The sequence below is a fragment of the Neopsephotus bourkii genome, unplaced genomic scaffold (assembly GCF_033783945.1).
Source record: "Neopsephotus bourkii isolate Nb327-2 ecotype Australia unplaced genomic scaffold, CSIRO-AGI_Nbou_v1 NB_1767, whole genome shotgun sequence".
Classification (NCBI taxonomy): Eukaryota; Metazoa; Chordata; class Aves; order Psittaciformes; family Psittacidae; genus Neopsephotus; species Neopsephotus bourkii.
This window is the reverse complement of record NW_026902241.1, coordinates 4,956,156-4,974,508: the sequence shown is the minus strand read 5'-3', so window position 1 is coordinate 4,974,508 and position 18,353 is coordinate 4,956,156. Positions and strand designations below refer to the sequence as shown.

Genomic DNA, 18,353 nt, shown 5'->3' with positions numbered 1-18,353 from the left:
CTGACAGGTTGAAATAGTATATATTCTAAATGCAATTTTTCAAATCTTTTTAGCAGCCATAAATGACTTCTGTGAGGAACAAATAAAGCAGTATTCTGAATAAAATAATCTCAAACTCCTAAACCTGTGATTATGATATGTATGTTTTGTACAAATCTATATCACCAAAGCTGCACTGACAGCAGCTATTTTAAATTTACCTCACTTACCTGTTACTCTTGCTCTAAATCCTGACAAGAGACTGTAGCTTGCCATCATTCCATTTTCAGATGAATAGCCCTAGTTGTCATTTAATCTGTAAACTTCTTCTACCTGTTCATCAGATTCATTATGAAGGACCCTATAATTTCTCCAGGTTCAGCCTTTCATGGAAAAGGCAATCTAGGTGAGATTATCTAGCACCCTGATTCCAATCCCTTTTATCTGAGCAGTGGCTAATAATGTTTCTTTGCTAAAAAGACACGGTGCAGTGTTTATTACTGCTTTTGGAGCTTTTTGAACACCAATTACATGGACTCATCCAGACCATTGCTGAGCAAGTGCTTCAGAATATTTTTTAAGATTAGCAAACAATATGATACTGGCTTTTCCTAAAGTGCCCTGTGATAGGAGGCTGAGGTAAAACAGTAGGCCACTACAGTCTGTGATTGCTTTCTTATCTAAGCTATTTTTCCCCTTCCATCAGTTGTAGACAAAATGTAATTACTCTTTCTTTCAGTGCTTTTGAAATGGAAAGTGGGTTCCTTGCAAGTAAGTTAGTGATCAGTAAATTTTATGCATCCCTAATACAGGTAAAGATGAAGAATCCTTATTATCTGTGACTTTCTGCAAAGAGGTTATTTTGCTGTCTCTTGCTTTTAGACACAATAGCTTGGGTTTTGTTTGTTTGTTGGTGTTGGTTTTTTTGCAATTCATTGTGTTTTTTTCTAAACCCCGTGATCCACTCATCTCTGTGGTGTTTTGTGTAGGCTTAAAAGATCCACGGTGTGTGAACTCCACATGTTCTCTTATAAATAGCCCAGGTCTTCAAGGGGCCTGCTCAGAGCATCTTTGAGTGGTGCTCAGCCTTACTAGTATCGGCAGGCCTGCAAGTGAATGCCAGAATCAGTAACTACTCTGTTCAGTTTTCATCAAGAAACTAATTTTAAAAAAGAATGGGAATATCATTTTGTAGAGCTTCATGCAGCAGAGAACTTGCAGCGTTTTTAGAAAGGTTATTCCCAAATAGGCAGGGTATGACTTGGCCTGTAATAACTAACAGTTTAATTTATTATGTTGTTTAGCCCATATCTGTGTCAGTGTAAAATACTTATAGTTTGTTATATCACGTAAATCGTATGTAAGCAAACTATGGCCAGATTTTTCTTCTTAGTTAGCTGACTTATTAGTATAGTAGTATCAGTGCACCATAGCTGCTAAATTGCAACACTGAAGAAACTTTACCAGGTAGCTATCTACCTCTTTATTGCAAATGTTTTTTTCTTCTTTAAGTAGTGATATGGAATTTTCTCGGTTTTTCCTTCTGAATAATGTAGCTTGATTGGTTCCTGTAGTTTCCCAGTTATTCTTCCCCGTTAATCTGTATTTCAGTACATGAATGTTTCTTAAATTATAAGCCATGAAATTTTGTGTGGTCAAGGAAGAGGTGACAGCCATTGAACCCCTCAAGGGACAGCCAGCCAGGAGCAGGGTGAGACCTGCCTCTCTGCAGCAGCACCAGTCTATGGGGCATACACAGCTTAGAAGTCTTCACTGAAGCCTTGAGAGAGGTCTTAGGGAGAGAGGAGTTATTTTCAAATGGATTTTTTTTATTATTTTTCCTAAAGGGGATGAACTCAAAATTGAGCCATGCTTGCAGAAAATTCCATTAATTGAGAGTTTAATTACTTGAGATCCAGTGTAGGTCAAAGCTGTGTCTCACTTTATCAGGTTTTTAAGAAGCAGTGTTTAAGGAGTAGGCTTTTTGTCTTGGAAGTGTTGGCACGTGTGTATGCTTTAAATTCATCCCATTGTGATGATCAGTTATTCCTACCCATTCTTTCAATCTCTGCTTCTCCACGGAACCTAAAGAAGTGAGTTTCTTCTATAATAAAACCCTAATTCACCAGGCACTAGTCTGGTAATTTCTGGTAGGACACGTATGTACCTTTCGTTCTTCAGTAAATAGCTACTTTTAAGTTATGCACCAGCGGTCCTGTCAGCCTGAACACTTTTCCCCTCTTCTCTCCTGGGATCTTTAAATAAGCAGAGTCATAGTGTCATGTATGACTTCATGACACTATGACAAGCATTTTGCAACTCAGTGTGAAGAAGGCTTCTTGATGTTATGGATGGTATTTGTGTATCAGACTAGCATAAATTCTGCAAAGATTACTGCTGTTCAGCAAGGAGTCCAAGGATGGATTTTAATGCCTTTTTTTTTTTTGGTGATACAGTGTTAATCAATATTAATTTTAGTTGCAAATAGGAGCTAAGGTTGGTAACTAATGAAAATAAGGTTGATATTTCTCCTTGTTCTGTTGCAGAGCATTAATTATAGTAGTGGAAGCATTTATTTTCAAACCTTAAACTGATAATAATTGTATTGTGGTAGGAAAACCAGTGTCTCCATTTTCATCAGGTGTATAGCTTGCTTGCTCAGAATATATTATCCTTCCTTAAAGTAGAATTGCCACATTTGTTTTGTTTTCCAGCTTGGCCTGAAATAGGTGTCTAGAATAATCTAATTACTGAAAGTTGTCTGGGAAATTTTAGTTGTTCCCATTTAAGTGTTTTAGTTGTAAAATAAAAACATAAAGATAAGGGTTTTTTTAATTTTTTAAGGGTGCTTTCTAATAATCACCTTCTCTTTGTTTCTTCAGCCTCAGTACAGTTTCCATGGCAGAGATCTGTTTCACATAACAAAGTGCCCTATTATATCAAGTAAGTTTGCCTTGATTCTTTCTTCCTTAAGCATAACAGAAGGTCTTATTACCACAACCTGGCAGAAAAACATAGGTACTGAGTAGTAGCTACAAATGTTATCAAGAGTTTCTCTACGTAGTATTATGCTGCATATAACATACATTTTTTGTGTTTATTGCTTTGCAAATTGTGTAACTTAGAAATACGTAAAAAGAAATCAATGACAAACCTTAATATAAAAGCCCACTCGGATAGATGCTACAGTGTTATATGGTATTGGTATTCAAGCTAGGCTTGTGCTTATGTGTGTGGCTCATCCAGAGTATAATAAACTGTAGAGTAAAGGAAAAAAAGCTGAATACATAATGTATTTAAAAATACAACATTTATAACCTATAGCAGAACAGTGGTGACTAATATCTGTAGAGCCCATTCATCATTCTGTACAAAATTCCTTCAGAAATAAGATGCGTTGATTGTCCTGTTATTTTATTTACCTTAGGGAAGTTTTTATAATGCTTAATATTAAGATAAATTTAACCTTAATGTAAATATGGACAAAAATTTTACTAATACCTAGGTTATAATGAGCAATAGTTGAGATATTCATTTTGAAAATGGTAGGGAATACTTAGCTGTGGAAGAACAGAGATTTTGATGTGTTCCACTCTGAGCAGTCCTTGACTTGGGTATTCTGATTCCATCAATATTTATTCCTATACTATTTGCCGCTACTTCAAGGGTCAAAGATTGAAGCTTTGAGAGAAGAACAGCTTTTTGCTAGAGTGGTAAATGAAATTTCAAGAAGGTACAGTGTATAGTAAGCCAGACTGAGAGTAATTCATTTTAGGCTGAAGGAAATCTGTGTTAAAATATTATTGGTTTGAATTTGTAAAAAAAGTAGGTTTTTAAGTCAATAAGATGATTACGAGGTGGACCTGTAGATCATTCATTCTTAAAGAACATCAGTGAGGGCTTTTTACTACTGCATATTGCTCTGTCATAAATCCAAGTGCCACATATTTTGCTTCAAACAATTTATGAGTGCTTGAGATCTTTGAAGAGCAGGTAACAGCAAACCTATGTTGGTCAAATCTGTTGTTATCATTCCTGAGGTGTGGTGGTTGATCTTAAACTGTGATATGAAAGTTATGTTTTTTAAAGGGTCTGAGTAGTAACTAGAAAAAAAGAAAAACCTACTGTGAATATCCTTGGATTCTCTATGAAGGGATTTGTGCCTCTGTTAAGAAGTTTTGCAAGAAGCAACAGGCAGCTGTGACACTCAGGAGGAGAGATTCCTCCCTTAGTCCCAAGTGGCAGAGGAGAAGGCAGAGATTGGATTGGATGTGGAGGCATGCTGACTGCCCAGACTCAGGCAGCACTGCAGTGAAAATGATCACCCCTGTGATCAATGAAAATGATCGCAGCAGTAATTCAAAGAAAGCACTGAAGTTTCAAAACTACAGAGAGCAAGAGGAAAACTATCCTGAAATAGTTTGGGTTGGTTTTTTGTTGCTTTTTTGTTTGGTTGGTTTTTTTGGGTTTGGGTTGTGTGTTTTTGGGAGGGGGATGGCAGGTGTTTGATGGTTTGTGTTTTTGTTTTGTTTTTTGTTGTGGTTTTTTTTTTGTGGGTATGTGCTTAGTGGGTTTTGAAAGATGGCAAATCATGTTCCTGCTTTATTTCATCAGAGCTGGTAGCTGAATTTGGGGGTGTTCACCAGGTGTGGCTTGGACTGTGAGGGTTTCTGTGGAGCTCCCTGTCACATTCATAGTTAGAGGATAGAGATAGGGTGTATAGTCCTACCACCACAACAGATGAAACAGGCTAAGGTTAAGGCCTCTGATCTGTGCTGAGCAGAGCAAAGATTTTTAACTACCATATTTCATGTATACCTTACTCCACCTCAGCCAGATTTCAGGTTTTGAGAAATCTTTTTTTTAATCATGATTAGTTCAGAAGAAAGTAAGTCTTTCCAGAGTGTGCGGTAGGTGTAATACTGCATGCACACAACTTGGTGGCAGAGTATCCTCTGATACAGTGGACTTGCTGATAGTAATGTGTTGGCTGTCCTGGAGCTAGACTGGGGAATGAAGCCAGTCAGGCCTGAGAAACAAACCCTAACATCTCTCAGAAATTGTTATAATGGTCTTGCACAGGAAGTTTGATAAAGGGGCACAAGAGCAGCACAAATTCTGTGAGTGTTGAGGTCTTTATAAAAACAGAGACCACTGGTTTATTTTGAGGAAGTGAAAAAATTAACTACTGCATCTCAAAGAAGACTTTTCCAGTAATCTTTCCCTATTTTCAACATGATATATGCTGTTGATGCAATGTGTTGATTCTTGTGTCTCTAAAAGAGAAGAATGATGTTACATGTAGCCAGTAGGATTTATTAATTTTATAAAGCATGAGGAGGGATACTGAATTTCAGTAGCTTCACAGTCTGACAAGCAGCATGACTCTGGCAGTTTTCTTCTCTTCTTATTGCTTACTGATCTAACTTCGATGTTGGCAGCAGCAGCTAGATAAAAACAGAGCTGTGAAAAATAAAATGGGAAAGAACTATTTCTGAACTTCTTTTGCTTTGGTATGATCAGGCTGGAGAGTACTGTTAGCTTTAAATATTCTTTTACTTCATTCCCAAATTTTAGATATAGGTTAAAGAGGATAACAGTGCAACACAAAAAGCTTAATTGAGTGTAGTGATTACATGAGCTTTTGTAATACAATTCAAGAGAACAGTCATCAAGATTTAATGGTTTATTGATTTCTTAATATAGAAATAAATTCTGGGATAGAGGAAAAGAATAATTTTCTTTTTGTTTAATTTTACTAACATCTTTGAATGAGGTGCCTTTCTAAAACATGACTGAAAGTTATGATGAGTCTCAGTAACTGTAACTCAAGAGCAATTATGTTTACTGTCTTTACAGCAAGACTTGTACGTGCAGGGAGAAGTTTTAAGGTGCCAGTTGCTCATTTTATGGGAAAGGAGAGGAAAAAAAGGCAGAACAAGGAGAATAAAAGTATCATTCAGTGATTGGCGGCTGAAAAATGAGAATTTTTTAAAATTAATTTTGAAAAGGAAATAAATGGTTATTGAAGTCAGGCTACTTTAATTCTGAATGAGAACATACACTATTCTTAGACAGCCGTAAATTCCTACCCTTACTTCATTTTGATTGCTTTTTGTGAGTGTCCTTGAAGGAGAAATGTAAAATATTCAGAAAGTGACATAGCTGCAGATGATGATGTAGTTCTACCTCTGTTGATTATTTAAAACAAGAAAATAAAATAAAATACTGCACTCTTCACAGTTTTATTGCACACATAGAATGGAGTTAAAAAAAAAAGTTAGGGAACTGCGACTAGAAAGCAGGAGGGATTACTTTAGGAAGCAATGAATCTGTAAGGAGAATGTCACAAAGATGCAAGACGGCTGCGTTTTCAGAGGAGCAACATTTGTCCTGCTTGTTTCCTGACGCCAGAGGTAACTTGCAGTCACATGCATAGAGAGAAGTGTCTGAGAGAAAAAGGTCTTTAGCATGCCAGAACAACATGGTGGCTTTGTAGTCAATTTGTTCTCCCCACCCCTGTTTAGTAATGGTTGGCATGTCTGCCCTTTCTGGGGTTGTATTTAATCAGGTAACAGAAGTATCTGAAAGATTAACAAGCCAGTGTATAAACTTCTCTGCCCTGTAAGTTCAGACAGAGGCAGTCTGGGTTTGGGATATTGTGGAAAGAGTTGCTCTTCTGCTTGGCTGAAAGAAGGATTTATAGCTCATTGAGACCAGGTTTGTCAAGGTGCGTATGCCTGGGCCATGGCAGGTACTTGGTTGAACTGAACCTACACACACGATTTAACCTGTCTCTTTTCACTACTTGAATTGTCTTACTGCATAAACCAGATTTTCCAAATGCCTTTGCCTCTGTTGATGTGATTTTATTGAGCCTTTTTTGCTTCCTGTTTAGGTGTTGGGTTGTTTTTTTCCTTATGACAATTGATAGGAGTTTTTGTATTTCTGTAGTCTCAGTCTTCTCTGTCACAGTACAATTCAATGGCTACCTGAATCTGTAGATCTCAGTGCTGTTAAAAAGCAAAAAAAAAGCTTGTTCTTCCATATTTTATAAAATAGAATGGGACTGCTGAGTAGTATGGAGGGGAATACAGAGCAGCAGGTGCAGTATTTGGTAATGCACTTTTATTAACAAAAGTGTGAAGTTTGGGTACAAGGTTTGGCAAGCTTGCCATTGAATACACATTTCATAGATTGGCTTGCAAATGTTTGAGATTTAATAACAGTTGTCTGCTGCTCATTTATAACTATTTAAATCACACAAGTAAGTCATGCTTGGGTTCTATAACAATTAAAAAAATAAAGCCTATATTACATAGCACTTCAATAAAAATATTCTGAAGAGAAATAGAATAATAAATGAGACACTAGGTATGATCATTAAACATCTTTGAGGAAAACACAATGAACTGAAAGCAATGTGCAGAAAATATAATTATCCTGGCATTTCTCACTGTTCTTTTAACTGTAATTTAAGTGTTTTTCAGCTGTGCACCTTTTAATGCTATAAATTATTACATATTTTTACCATGCAGAAGAAACAAAAGGGTAATACAGAAAGGGTCACAGTGAGTTTAATCTCATACATGGCATTATATAGGGAGAGCAATTTCTTGGTGTAATCATTAAATTGCTCAGTATCAAACTCCATAGTCACCCTGGTTACTTTTCTCTAATCCTGCAGAGACTGGCATCACTGACATCTTAAAACTCCTATTTTATCCCACTCATATATCAGTATTTCCATTAGAAGAGGAAAAAAAATAATTTGCAGAAAAAGGTGATAGAGGTTTCAGGTTTTGAGAGTTTCTTCAATTACTAGTTCCTATGCTGGTCTTTGTTTTCTATTAAAGAAATGCAATAGTACATTTTCTCTGGAGAGATTTCAAAATATCTGCATATAAATTGTTCCACCACCCTCTACTATAGATTAGCCTCGCAATGCATTATGCCAGCTCTTTTTCATGAAACAGTATTTTCTAATGGGTTTAAAAACAAAAGAAAAAATATATATCTAGATAAAGCACTATGCACATTTGTAAAGTGGAGATGTTATGTCATTTGAAATTTGGCAGGGGCAGCAAAGTCAGAGTTCTGAGTACTGTTGATTCATTACTGATAAGTAAAGATCTTGATTTGAGGTAACATTTTGTGCAAATCGATTACAGGAACAGAAAGCAGCTTAACATGATGATGCCAGAGTACTGCTTCAGTGTCTGATCTTGTGGTGTTTGCCAGTGATTATCAATACAGCATTAGGCCTTGCCTGTGCTGGGAAATGATAAAACCCCCACAGACCTGTCTCTAGTATTCTTTCATGTAGATAAAAAGCTACAAAAGAAGGAATTGAACTTTATCCCCCCCCCACTACCACCCCCGAACTCCATGGGCAGCTTGCCAACACCTGGAGACCTACTACTTCATTTCAACCAGACTGTTCTCTTGCTTCTAGAGATCAGAAGTGACAAGCTAGCTGTTTCTCAGCTCTGTATTTACAACCAGGAAGTGTTTTTAACATGGATTATCTTTGCCAATTATAATTAGAAAGCTGCCAGCAAACATAATGGATAAGAAACAGATTGCAAAGGTAAATGTTTGTCATTTAAGCTTTAGAGCACTTCATTAATATGTAGCTTTTAAAATTTGGTATATTTTATGGCTATAATGTGTATTTTAGGTTACTGAGATATACACAAATGCATTTAGACTTTAAATTACACTGTTTCATCTTGTAATCTGTTCATGGATGCATATTTTGCTATGTGGTTTATACTGCATCAGTAAATTTTGCGGAAGAGAGCTGAGAGACTCTGAATAACTCCGACTTTTTATACTAGCCGCTAAAAAAATAACACTGAATTCTCTTGTAGCTCAGTCAATGAAACACTTTTAATTCTCCATTGACTGAACCAAGTGGGAAGATGTTAAGTGCACTTGTGTTACTGCCCTGTAGACCTTCTCACTTCTGGCATAGCAGAAATCCCTTATGCCACTCTGTGTGCAGAATGAAATCATGTAACCTGGGCTCCTGTGGACCTTGAAAAGTTCTTTTTATCCAGTCCCATTTGCATGCAAGATGAATAATGAGCCCAACTGGTGTTTGCTTTCACTCAGGGTAAATATCACTTCACTCTACAGGTAGGTAGTTCTTCTTGAAGTTAGTAGAGTATTTGCCAGAGAAGATGCTTCTTGGTGTGAATGTAACTGTGACCTGGGACAGAACTACCACAGTGATTGTAACAGATAGGGAAGACTCAGTAGATTTGTCTGCTCCTGACTAAATGCTTGTTTTGAGTCTTTTCTGAAGTTCAGTAAGATGACTAAACATTATAAACTTATGTTTTTTCACCAGTTACCGTGTCTTTTGTCTTTTAACTTTAGCATCATTCCAAATTTAGATTTCCACTATTCCGCTAGATTCTGCAGGTTTAGTTTTCTATCACTGGGAGTTACAGATTGTTTTCTATAGACAAATATAGAAAATGGGATTTCTTCACTTTCTTGGCAAATAACAGGGCTGAATTTTCTTAAGTTTCCTGTTGTGTCTCTGTGGTAAGAACAATCCATCCAATTCTACCTAATTACTTTCTGGGACTTATGGAAAATTATGGCCTCCTGAGGAATCAAGTTGGAGCTCTTTTCATGCTGTAGTAAAATTATTTTGTCTGGAAACCTTCAGGAAATGACTGGAGCATTTCTGGGAATGGGTTGCATACTGCTTTAGTTGCTTACCTTGGTTGAGCAACTCTGCTAACTTACCAGTTTCCGGTCCTTTGCTCTAACAATTGCATCTTTCACACATGCAGGTAAAATACGTACAAAGTGTGTAATCTTCTTTGTCATTTTCCTTGGTTTTGTAGGTCTGACGTTATTTGTGTTTACTGAGCAAAGTATCAGAGGCTTCTCTGATGCATGAGCACATCCAAGTCTGCTTTTACACTTTAGGCAATCACTGACAGGCCATCGTAGCTACTGTGGTGCATGTATTTCTGAGTAGGTTGTTATGTCATGAACTTGCAATAAAAGGAGCTGAGAGACTGCGGTCAGAAAGTTTTCCCCCAGTTTCATCAAGTCTGTCTCATCTGCTACAGACCACCCAGTACGGTAAAGTTTCTGAGTACATTTCTTGGTGCATCATCTGCTTGCATTAGTCTTTCATCTAACACAGAAGATACCGTAGCTACAGTAGAGAAAGATAGATTTTATTTCAAAGAGCTGCTTTACAAACCAAATCACCAGAAAGCACTTTGTCTTGCATGACTCCTGTTTGGACTGCCTAATAAAATGAGTTCCTTCTCTGACAGTTTTATTTGTAGCATAGGAAGGTTATCTGCTCACCCATTTTTTTCTTCCTGTGAAAATCAGTTTGCATCCACATAAAAGTCCCTGCATATTACGAAACTGTCATCAAACAAAACTTTGAATTAGGAAATGTCACTGTTGAGACTGATTCCTCCTCTCTTCCCCAGTTTTCTACAGCTCTCTTTGAATTTCGTGTCACATGTTTTTTTCCTCAGCTCTGTCCAGAGTAGCCTGGCTTGGGTGAATTTTGTCTTAAGTGAAGCCTATCCATGGAATATATTCAGTGGTGGTAGTAGCATTGCCCACAGCAATGGAATTGCTGTCTCCTTTGACCTGAACAGGCTGTTGAGCTGTTGATTCAGTCACCCTGAACTCATTCCTCTTCTCTGCTGGATCACTATACAGGATTGCTTAGCTGTTATGGATGGTTCCTTGCTCTAGGTGTTTTGGGATTAGGCTGGCACAATCATGTTCACCTTGTGTAGTCATTTAACAGCTGTCAGGTAGTACTGACTTTTAGGTAATTACGGACAACCTTGGATGAATTCCACCAAATGATGTTCATTGGGCTGCCAGTCTCACATGATTCATGTGGCATGCAAAAGAACTGAGTTACAAGTTTTCAAAACCCATTAGTCTATACACAGTCTGACACAAAATGTATTTCTCTTTCAAACAAAAATAGAAACATAACAATATTTTCTGGTCATTATGAGGTATAAATTTCATGTTTTGTGTTTTTCTGTAAAGAGAAAATTTAGCTCTTTATGTATTTACTACATTAAATGGAGAAACATTATGATAATGCAGGATACAGACATTTTGGGTATCTCCACTTTTTCCTGTTTCATGTTAATCATGCCCAAAATATAAATGACATCATTTTTGCACAGCATGTGGTCACAATTGAACTGGTTTTTAGTCTTTCAGATAAAGCTGCTGCTGCAACTGGGCACTTAAAGCAGACAGTTTCAATAATGAAACTGTTGTTTATTGAAAACCTGATTTGAGGAAATTAAGTTTGATTGGTAATGCCACCTCTTATTCATTACATATGGGTTTATAAATTACTTAGAATCTGGAATCTAAATTGCAATTAAATCTGCCCACATCCTAATTAAGGATTACAGATGCATACTGGAGTATGTCAGTATATTTCTGCGAGGGCATGAAGAGGGGAAAGCTAAAAATTATCTGGGTATTTAAACTTCTTTTTTTTTTTTTTTAAGAAGAGAAAAGATTTCTGTACCTATCAAAATTTACAATTTATTGCAAGAAAAAATCATTTCAAATCAACTTCTACTATCAGTCCATTGTTTGCGCAGAGAGGCATTTGCTGCTAACAAAACCCCACAAGTAGGAAATAGATCTCTTCATGGAAGCATACTTTTTAATGCCAAAAAATAGTTAACTGAGGAATAAAGGCTGCAATTCAGCAAAGTCCTTACCATCGTGGCTTATTTTGACATGATAGTTTCTAAGGCAGTGAACAGGATTTGACTCAGCTAAATTGCATATTGTTCACATGCAGTGTTTGCATTAATATTTCAGCATTTAAATTAGTTAAATGTATTTTTAGATGCACCTATATTCAAAGTTCCTGTCACAGTACTGCCACCTACCTTCACGTAGAAGTTTGAAGATGTTTTAGTTCAGTCTTTCCTTAGAAAATTCTATATTTTTCACTTATGATGTTCATAGTAAAATCACTGGACTTGGTCTTTTTTTGTTGGTTGGTTGGTTGGTTTGGGGTTTTCGGAGTATGGGTCTTTTGGGGTGGGGGTGGCAGAGTTTTTGGTCAGGGAAGTTGAGATGAAGCAATTTCCTTAAAACAGGCTTTATTAAACTGATTGCATATTGGATCCATGTCAGTGGGCAATTGCAATGGGTTTTGTCAATAGAAATAAATTATAAATTGTCACCATGATAATGGCAGCATGCATAACATGGTATTGCAGATATTTGGCAGTTTCAGGACTATTTTTGAGATAATTTAATAAATTGATCAGTACAACCCATTGTATTTTCTGTTCCTGTTTACCGAGGCTGTATTTGTTGTTTTTTTTAATATACTGTAGGTTTTTCATGCCAGATGTTTTCAGAATGCTAGACAGTCAGTTGCCTTTACCTTGGCACAGCACCAAACCTAGATACGTCCTTTTTTGTTACTGGCTTCATGATGATTGATTGGTGTGCCCCTTCCAAGAAAGTAATTGTCAAGCTTCTTGTTTTTCAAATTACTTTCTGGACAAAGATAAACATAGTGCTGTTACAAAAGTGTCTTTCTAGAAACTGCAGAAACACTGATTTAGATACTGGCATGCTTTAGCTTCAGAGTTCAGCATATCAGAGCCTTACCCACCTCATTTAGAATTTGAAACATGAATGCCATTCATGTGATACTATCAAACTGAAACCAAATTAAACTTTTAAGTTCAGGAAAAATGAGTTCTCCTTCCTGCTTTCAGTTGTTTTAGAGAATAATCACAAAGAGGGGAAAAAAAAGATTTATACCTAAACTAAAAAAAGTTTATACCCAAAAGTTTATAACTATTTATACCTAAACTAAAAAAGAAATACATATTTTGTCTATGAACTTCTATGAAAATCAGCTCACAAAGTTGTGATGGTGCCAGACATACAAATGAGACCCATTTCAGAGAGTTAAGCCTAATGCTGGGGAAAAGCTGACTGTGGAGACCAGACTTAAAGCTGGAAAGGTCACGCTAGTGCATGGAGTGCAAAATGAAGATCATATCCCCTGTTCAGAGACCTGTTGTATACACTTTCCACTAGTGAATACCGAAAAGTAATGTAAAGAAGGGCCCTCAGCACTTACTTTGCTTGGAGCCTGCCTTCCCTTTGTAGTACATGTCCTGTCTCTGACCCTTTTTTTTTTATCCTGTCTCTGGCCCTTTTTTTTTTTTTTTTTTTGTACTACCTGGCATAAAAGGGTACTTTCTTCACTGAGTTTTCAATTAAAAAAAAAATTAATTGGTGATGGTAAATTACTGTGCGCTCACTGAGGTACAGCCATTTATATATTCTGACTGAAAATACAGTCCACTACATTTAATGGCAAAGTGCCATTAAAAGTGATTATTTACAACCTATATGTGGAAAAACCTGCATACCTCTGTGTGTGTGGTGGGAAAATATGTGCATATTAACAATTTATACATGGAAACAAAGGTGAAATGCATGGTGTCCTCTGCTTACTACTGTTAGATTTGCTAACCTAGCATCATATATTTTTCATTATTAGTTTTTAAAGGGAATGATATTATCTTTTTATCATAACTTCCCTAATTAATTCTCTGTAATTCAAATGTAAATACTTTGTGAGGCACGATTGTGCAATCTTTTCAGCAATTAATATTGATAAATACAAGAAAAATGCTTGTAGAGAGATTTCAGTAGACCTGACATAAGTTTTGACCCCTATGGCTGCATACTTGAAACTGTGGTGAATTGAAACAGCAGTGCTAAACAGTGGTTTAAGTACTGCTGCCTATTCGCTGTCTATTCTGTGAGCACTAGGGTAGAACACACTCCCTAAATGAAAATACCTATTCACTGGGGGTGTGAATGGTGATCAGGGTTTCCATTGTGCTCAGTCTTAAAGGTCCTTTCCAACCTAAATGGTTCTGTGATGTGTTACAGGTAAAGCTTAAAATCATTTTATGTGTTCTGATATGTGTTTAGATATGCAAAGAAATAAAACCTTGGTGCTTTTTATTTTTGCCATGGTTTTACAAATACTTTCATTGCACTACTGCACCAGGAAATGTTGCATTTTTACCGTATTAGTGTGCCTCTTTGCTGCAAAGTCGGAGTTCAACTGATAGAGTCACACTTAGAATTAAAAGTAAATATTGCTATATATTCGTGGGCTGTTGTCTGTCTAACTTTGTGGTTGAAAAATCAAGGAGCTAAGTGACTTGGATCATGCATTTTAATTAAAGAGCTGAGGGATTTCTTGCCACTTAAACAGAAAATCAGAATATCTTTGGGGTTTTGTTCTTTGGAAGTGTATGTGTTTGTTATCTGAAACTTTGATTACCTCATTTCTTTGTAGTCATGAGACACAGACAACCTGTTGGGATCATCCGAAAATGACTGATCTCTTCCAGTCCTTAGGTAGGTGAATTTCTTAAAATAAACCATTATGTGATGTTCATTCCATGAGTAAAAGCTGTTTTGATTGCTGGCCATGTCCCACTTGTGTGTTACAGAGCATTGCCCACCTTGCAATGAGACACATTTTGCATTAAAACTCCTGCCTTGATCATGTCATGTGTATTGCCTTTCAGCACTTTAATTCTGAACAATATGCTCTGACCCTGTTGTTTAATGCGTTTATCTTGTTTATCTCTTTAAATCCACTAGGGATTATCCAATGATGCAGGCTGTCTGTGTTTAAAGCAGGATGCCTTCTGCAGTGAACTGATTTTTTGTAATAAAGCAGAACATCTATGCTTTCAGGAAAGGCTACGCCATATGATAGTACAACTAGTTCAGTGTGCCCTGCTAACATCTACATTGATTGTGAAATATCCCTTTCTAAGGAACAAAAGGGTAAAATACTGTGAAGTGCGGAGAAATATTACAATACTCATCTGTTTTTAAAATAGAGCTTATGGTTATCTTACTGTCCCTTTCAAAGCAGTGTTTACAAAGGCATGGCACAGAAATTGTGACTTAAATAAAAATTTTTTGTCTCTGTTACTTTGACCTTTGCTGCCTTCTGTTTCTTATATATTATCTGATGGAGCTGTAAAATATTTGAGAAATGTACTGGTTTTGAGCACTTGTCTGGAAAGTATTTAACACTGCTTAATATGTATTAAAACTTTATTGTATATGTACTACGTGTACCAAGGTAATGTTAGGATTTCTGGTGTGCCCACCTCTGAAGGCTCTGGGCTCTCAGGGTCATGAGGCTTTCCCTAAAGTTGGAATGGACAGGCCTCAACTTCTCAGTTTGTTTTACTTGTTCTATTAAGTCATTGCAGAGAAGAGAAGGGATATCGCATTTCTTCCAAAATGTGAAATTCGCACGAAAAGGAAACCTTCAGGCTATTTTTAGGGCTGCTCATGTTTCTGTTCTGCTGTTCCAGCTGACTTGAACAACGTACGCTTCTCTGCCTACCGTACAGCCATCAAAATCAGAAGACTGCAGAAAGCACTGTGCTGTGAGTTTGGCCTTTGAGACAAATTGTTTCTCTACAGTACTTGGGAAAGGAAGGGTCAACGTAAATCTAACAACATTTATGTTTAACAAGGGGCCAGATACATCCTTGACAAATTGTCAACCGATAAAATGGCAGGAAGACTTGCCAATAGTATGTGTTATTATAACAGGAGCTTGTTGTCATCTGGCACAGTTTTAAGACCACCTTCAGAAATGCAATCAGTGCTGTTCCTTTTGTCATTGTTTGCCTAGCTGATTATTTGCCTAGCTGATTATTTCTTGCCAGGGAACAGGTCAAATTCCCTTTGACTGTGATGATTCTCAACCTCATTCTGTCCCATGAATGACTTCTGAGGTAGCCAAAACACAGCATGTGCTAGCACTTCCTCCCTGAGAAAGGGGAGAATGGTTAAGCCCTGTTAAGAATTCTAGTTTTGGCTGTTACTTGGTGGTTTTGTTTTAAGATAGAAAAAGGGTCATTTTCTGTGCCCCTGCCATTCATTCTCTGATCTGAATTACTAATCTATTACTGTAGCCTTCCATTGTATTTCCTGTAATTTTAACTGTGGATGTTTTTTAAAGGTGTTTGGATGCAGAATGCTTCAGAAAGGCTTATGTGCTAAGGCAAAGAAAATGCCAAAACAAATCACTAGAAAATGAGGTCATTGTGAACAGTAAAATGTGACAAATTGCTGTCAGAGCCTCAAGCGTGTGTGTAACTGCAGAGGCCTTTTTGCTGAGAACTCCAAGGGCACAGCTGAAGCAGGGTGCACAGTCCTACTTGCACATGATGGGTTTCGACTTTGCAGTGAGGACTGGTGACACAACATTAGTGATATACAAGCAGGCTCAGGGTTATGTATTTGAGAACTATACTTTGGAAAACTTTGCTGATGCCAGCTCTCCTTTCTGAGTCTTCGGTCTTGTTAAGTGTCAAAACCCCATGGTTCTGGGGAATTTACTCCCTCCCACCCTCTTTTAGAAGTGGGAAAGTAGTCAAGTTCCGTCTTCTTCTGTTTTTTCAAGGTAGAATCCTGCAGAGACTAATATGTGCATATGTACCTAAGTGTATTTATTTTTCAGGAAGCTGAGAAAGGGTGCAGGCTGAAAGAATAAATTCTTAGCTTCTCTGTTTCAGATTACGTGGGACAGACATACTGAGAGCACTTTCCCACTGTGGCAGAAGAAAAATGGGGCCGGAGAGAGTATCCTGTGTTGCAGTCGTACTGGGCAGCTATGTAGCACCAGACCCTGACTGCTGTATTTTATTCTTATGCAACATAGTTTAGCTTGTTTTCAGGAAATTATATTGCCCCAGATACTGAAGTATAGTACTAGAAGTCAAAAAGGGAGCAAAATCGCCGTGTATATTCAGAATTCTGTCACTGAGTTCTGCTGGGTGATTTAAAATATATGAATGCTAATAGGATTATCAGCAAGGTTAAGGAATGAAGATTAAGTCACACACCAGACTAAAAGTGAGAGCTGTGTAGGCTTTGCTTAGCCATGTAATCTTTTAAAGGAGCTGCTATCATTCACAAGGTCTTGCTGATACAAAAGCTCCATAGCAATGCCTGCCTATTTTCTGCAGAACTTCAGTAACTTCAAATCAGCTGCATGTAACTATTTGCTCCTGAGTCAGTCACTCACATCTGCTTGAACCCTGCTGAATGACATGGTTTCTGTTTACAGTTTTTCTTTAGAAAAGTCTCCTCACTGCAGAAATGACCCTTCTGTGCATTTGGAGGTTAACAGCAGGACTGGGTGTTTGGCACATTCAAACAGATGCAAAATGGTACTGCAAATGTGCACTAAAAGCTGTGTATAGTAGGCTTCATGCCAGCAAAAGCATGCAAGTCTCAGGCTAGCTTTTCTCCATTTGCATAAACACAGTTTATTTAAAAACTTACAGAAATAATAGATTCACAAAAAAATAGTCTATGTCATCTTGTGATATGTAGGGTTGGTGGTTTTGTTTTGGTTTTAAATATGCCTGAGAGCCTTTTCCAGTGTATTACGTATTTTCCAGCCACTGTAGAAGATAATGCTGCAGTGTACTGCCAAGTACTTTGGCTACTTCAGGTCAAACTAATGCTAGGGTGTTTGCAGCAATTAGCATTCTGCCTGTTTGGTAAATATATATGACTGGCATTTGCTTGCAAGCCCAAGAGATGGGCTTGAGGGAGGGAAGAAAAAAAAAAAGATAAAGCATATGTAAAACCCCTGCAAGTCTGGTGCTGATGCTGTAGAGTAGCATGTACTGATGTCAGTGAGGGAGAGGAAAGGCAAGGGCTGTAGGGTAGCATTTCTTATTTTGCAGTGATATGAGGAAGGGTGGGCTGGGTAAAAGGGATTGGGAATCATAGAATCAGCTAAGTTAGAAAAAAGCTTTTAAGATGACCAAGTCCAGCCATTACCCCAGGACTGCCAAGTTCACCACTAAACCATTAACATCATTGGTGGAGAGCAATTTACAACACATCTGAGACAGTCGTGTTTCATTTCCTTTGAGAGGTGACATTTATAGTGTAAATGTGTTACTGACACTCCAGAAACATCTCTGTATATGGGCTTGGAATATACTTCATGTTGTATACACTGTAGCAAGGATACTAATGTATTGCAGCTTTGTTTTTTTTTCTTTCCCTAAAGTCCCCTCTCCTATTAAAAAATCTCACAGAGGTTTATACCACCCTTTGACTTACACTATTCTTTCTTTAACATCAAAATAAGTTTCCCCTTTTCTATTTTGTTTTGTAAAAGGAATTAGAAGAGCTTGTTGATAGGTTTTTATTTTCACCATGCAAACCCCAGATTTTCACAGTCATATTTGTGTAGTTTGGGAAGCAAAACCCTTTTCACCTGTAGGATACCC

At 37.3% G+C, this 18,353-nt stretch overlaps 1 protein-coding gene across 6 annotated transcripts in view; it reads left to right on the top strand.

Moving 5' to 3' along the window:
• Positions 1–18,353, top strand: part of UTRN (utrophin) — a 369,401-nt gene that overhangs the window by 300,138 nt on the left and 50,910 nt on the right. For all 6 annotated transcript variants that reach the window (XM_061378712.1, XM_061378711.1, XM_061378710.1 and 3 more), the window contains 3 exons: positions 2,862–2,922; positions 14,363–14,424; positions 15,405–15,479. In XM_061378712.1, coding sequence (XP_061234696.1) covers positions 2,862–2,922; positions 14,363–14,424; positions 15,405–15,479 — 198 coding nt within the window. The remainder of the gene's footprint in view (positions 1–2,861; positions 2,923–14,362; positions 14,425–15,404; positions 15,480–18,353) is intronic.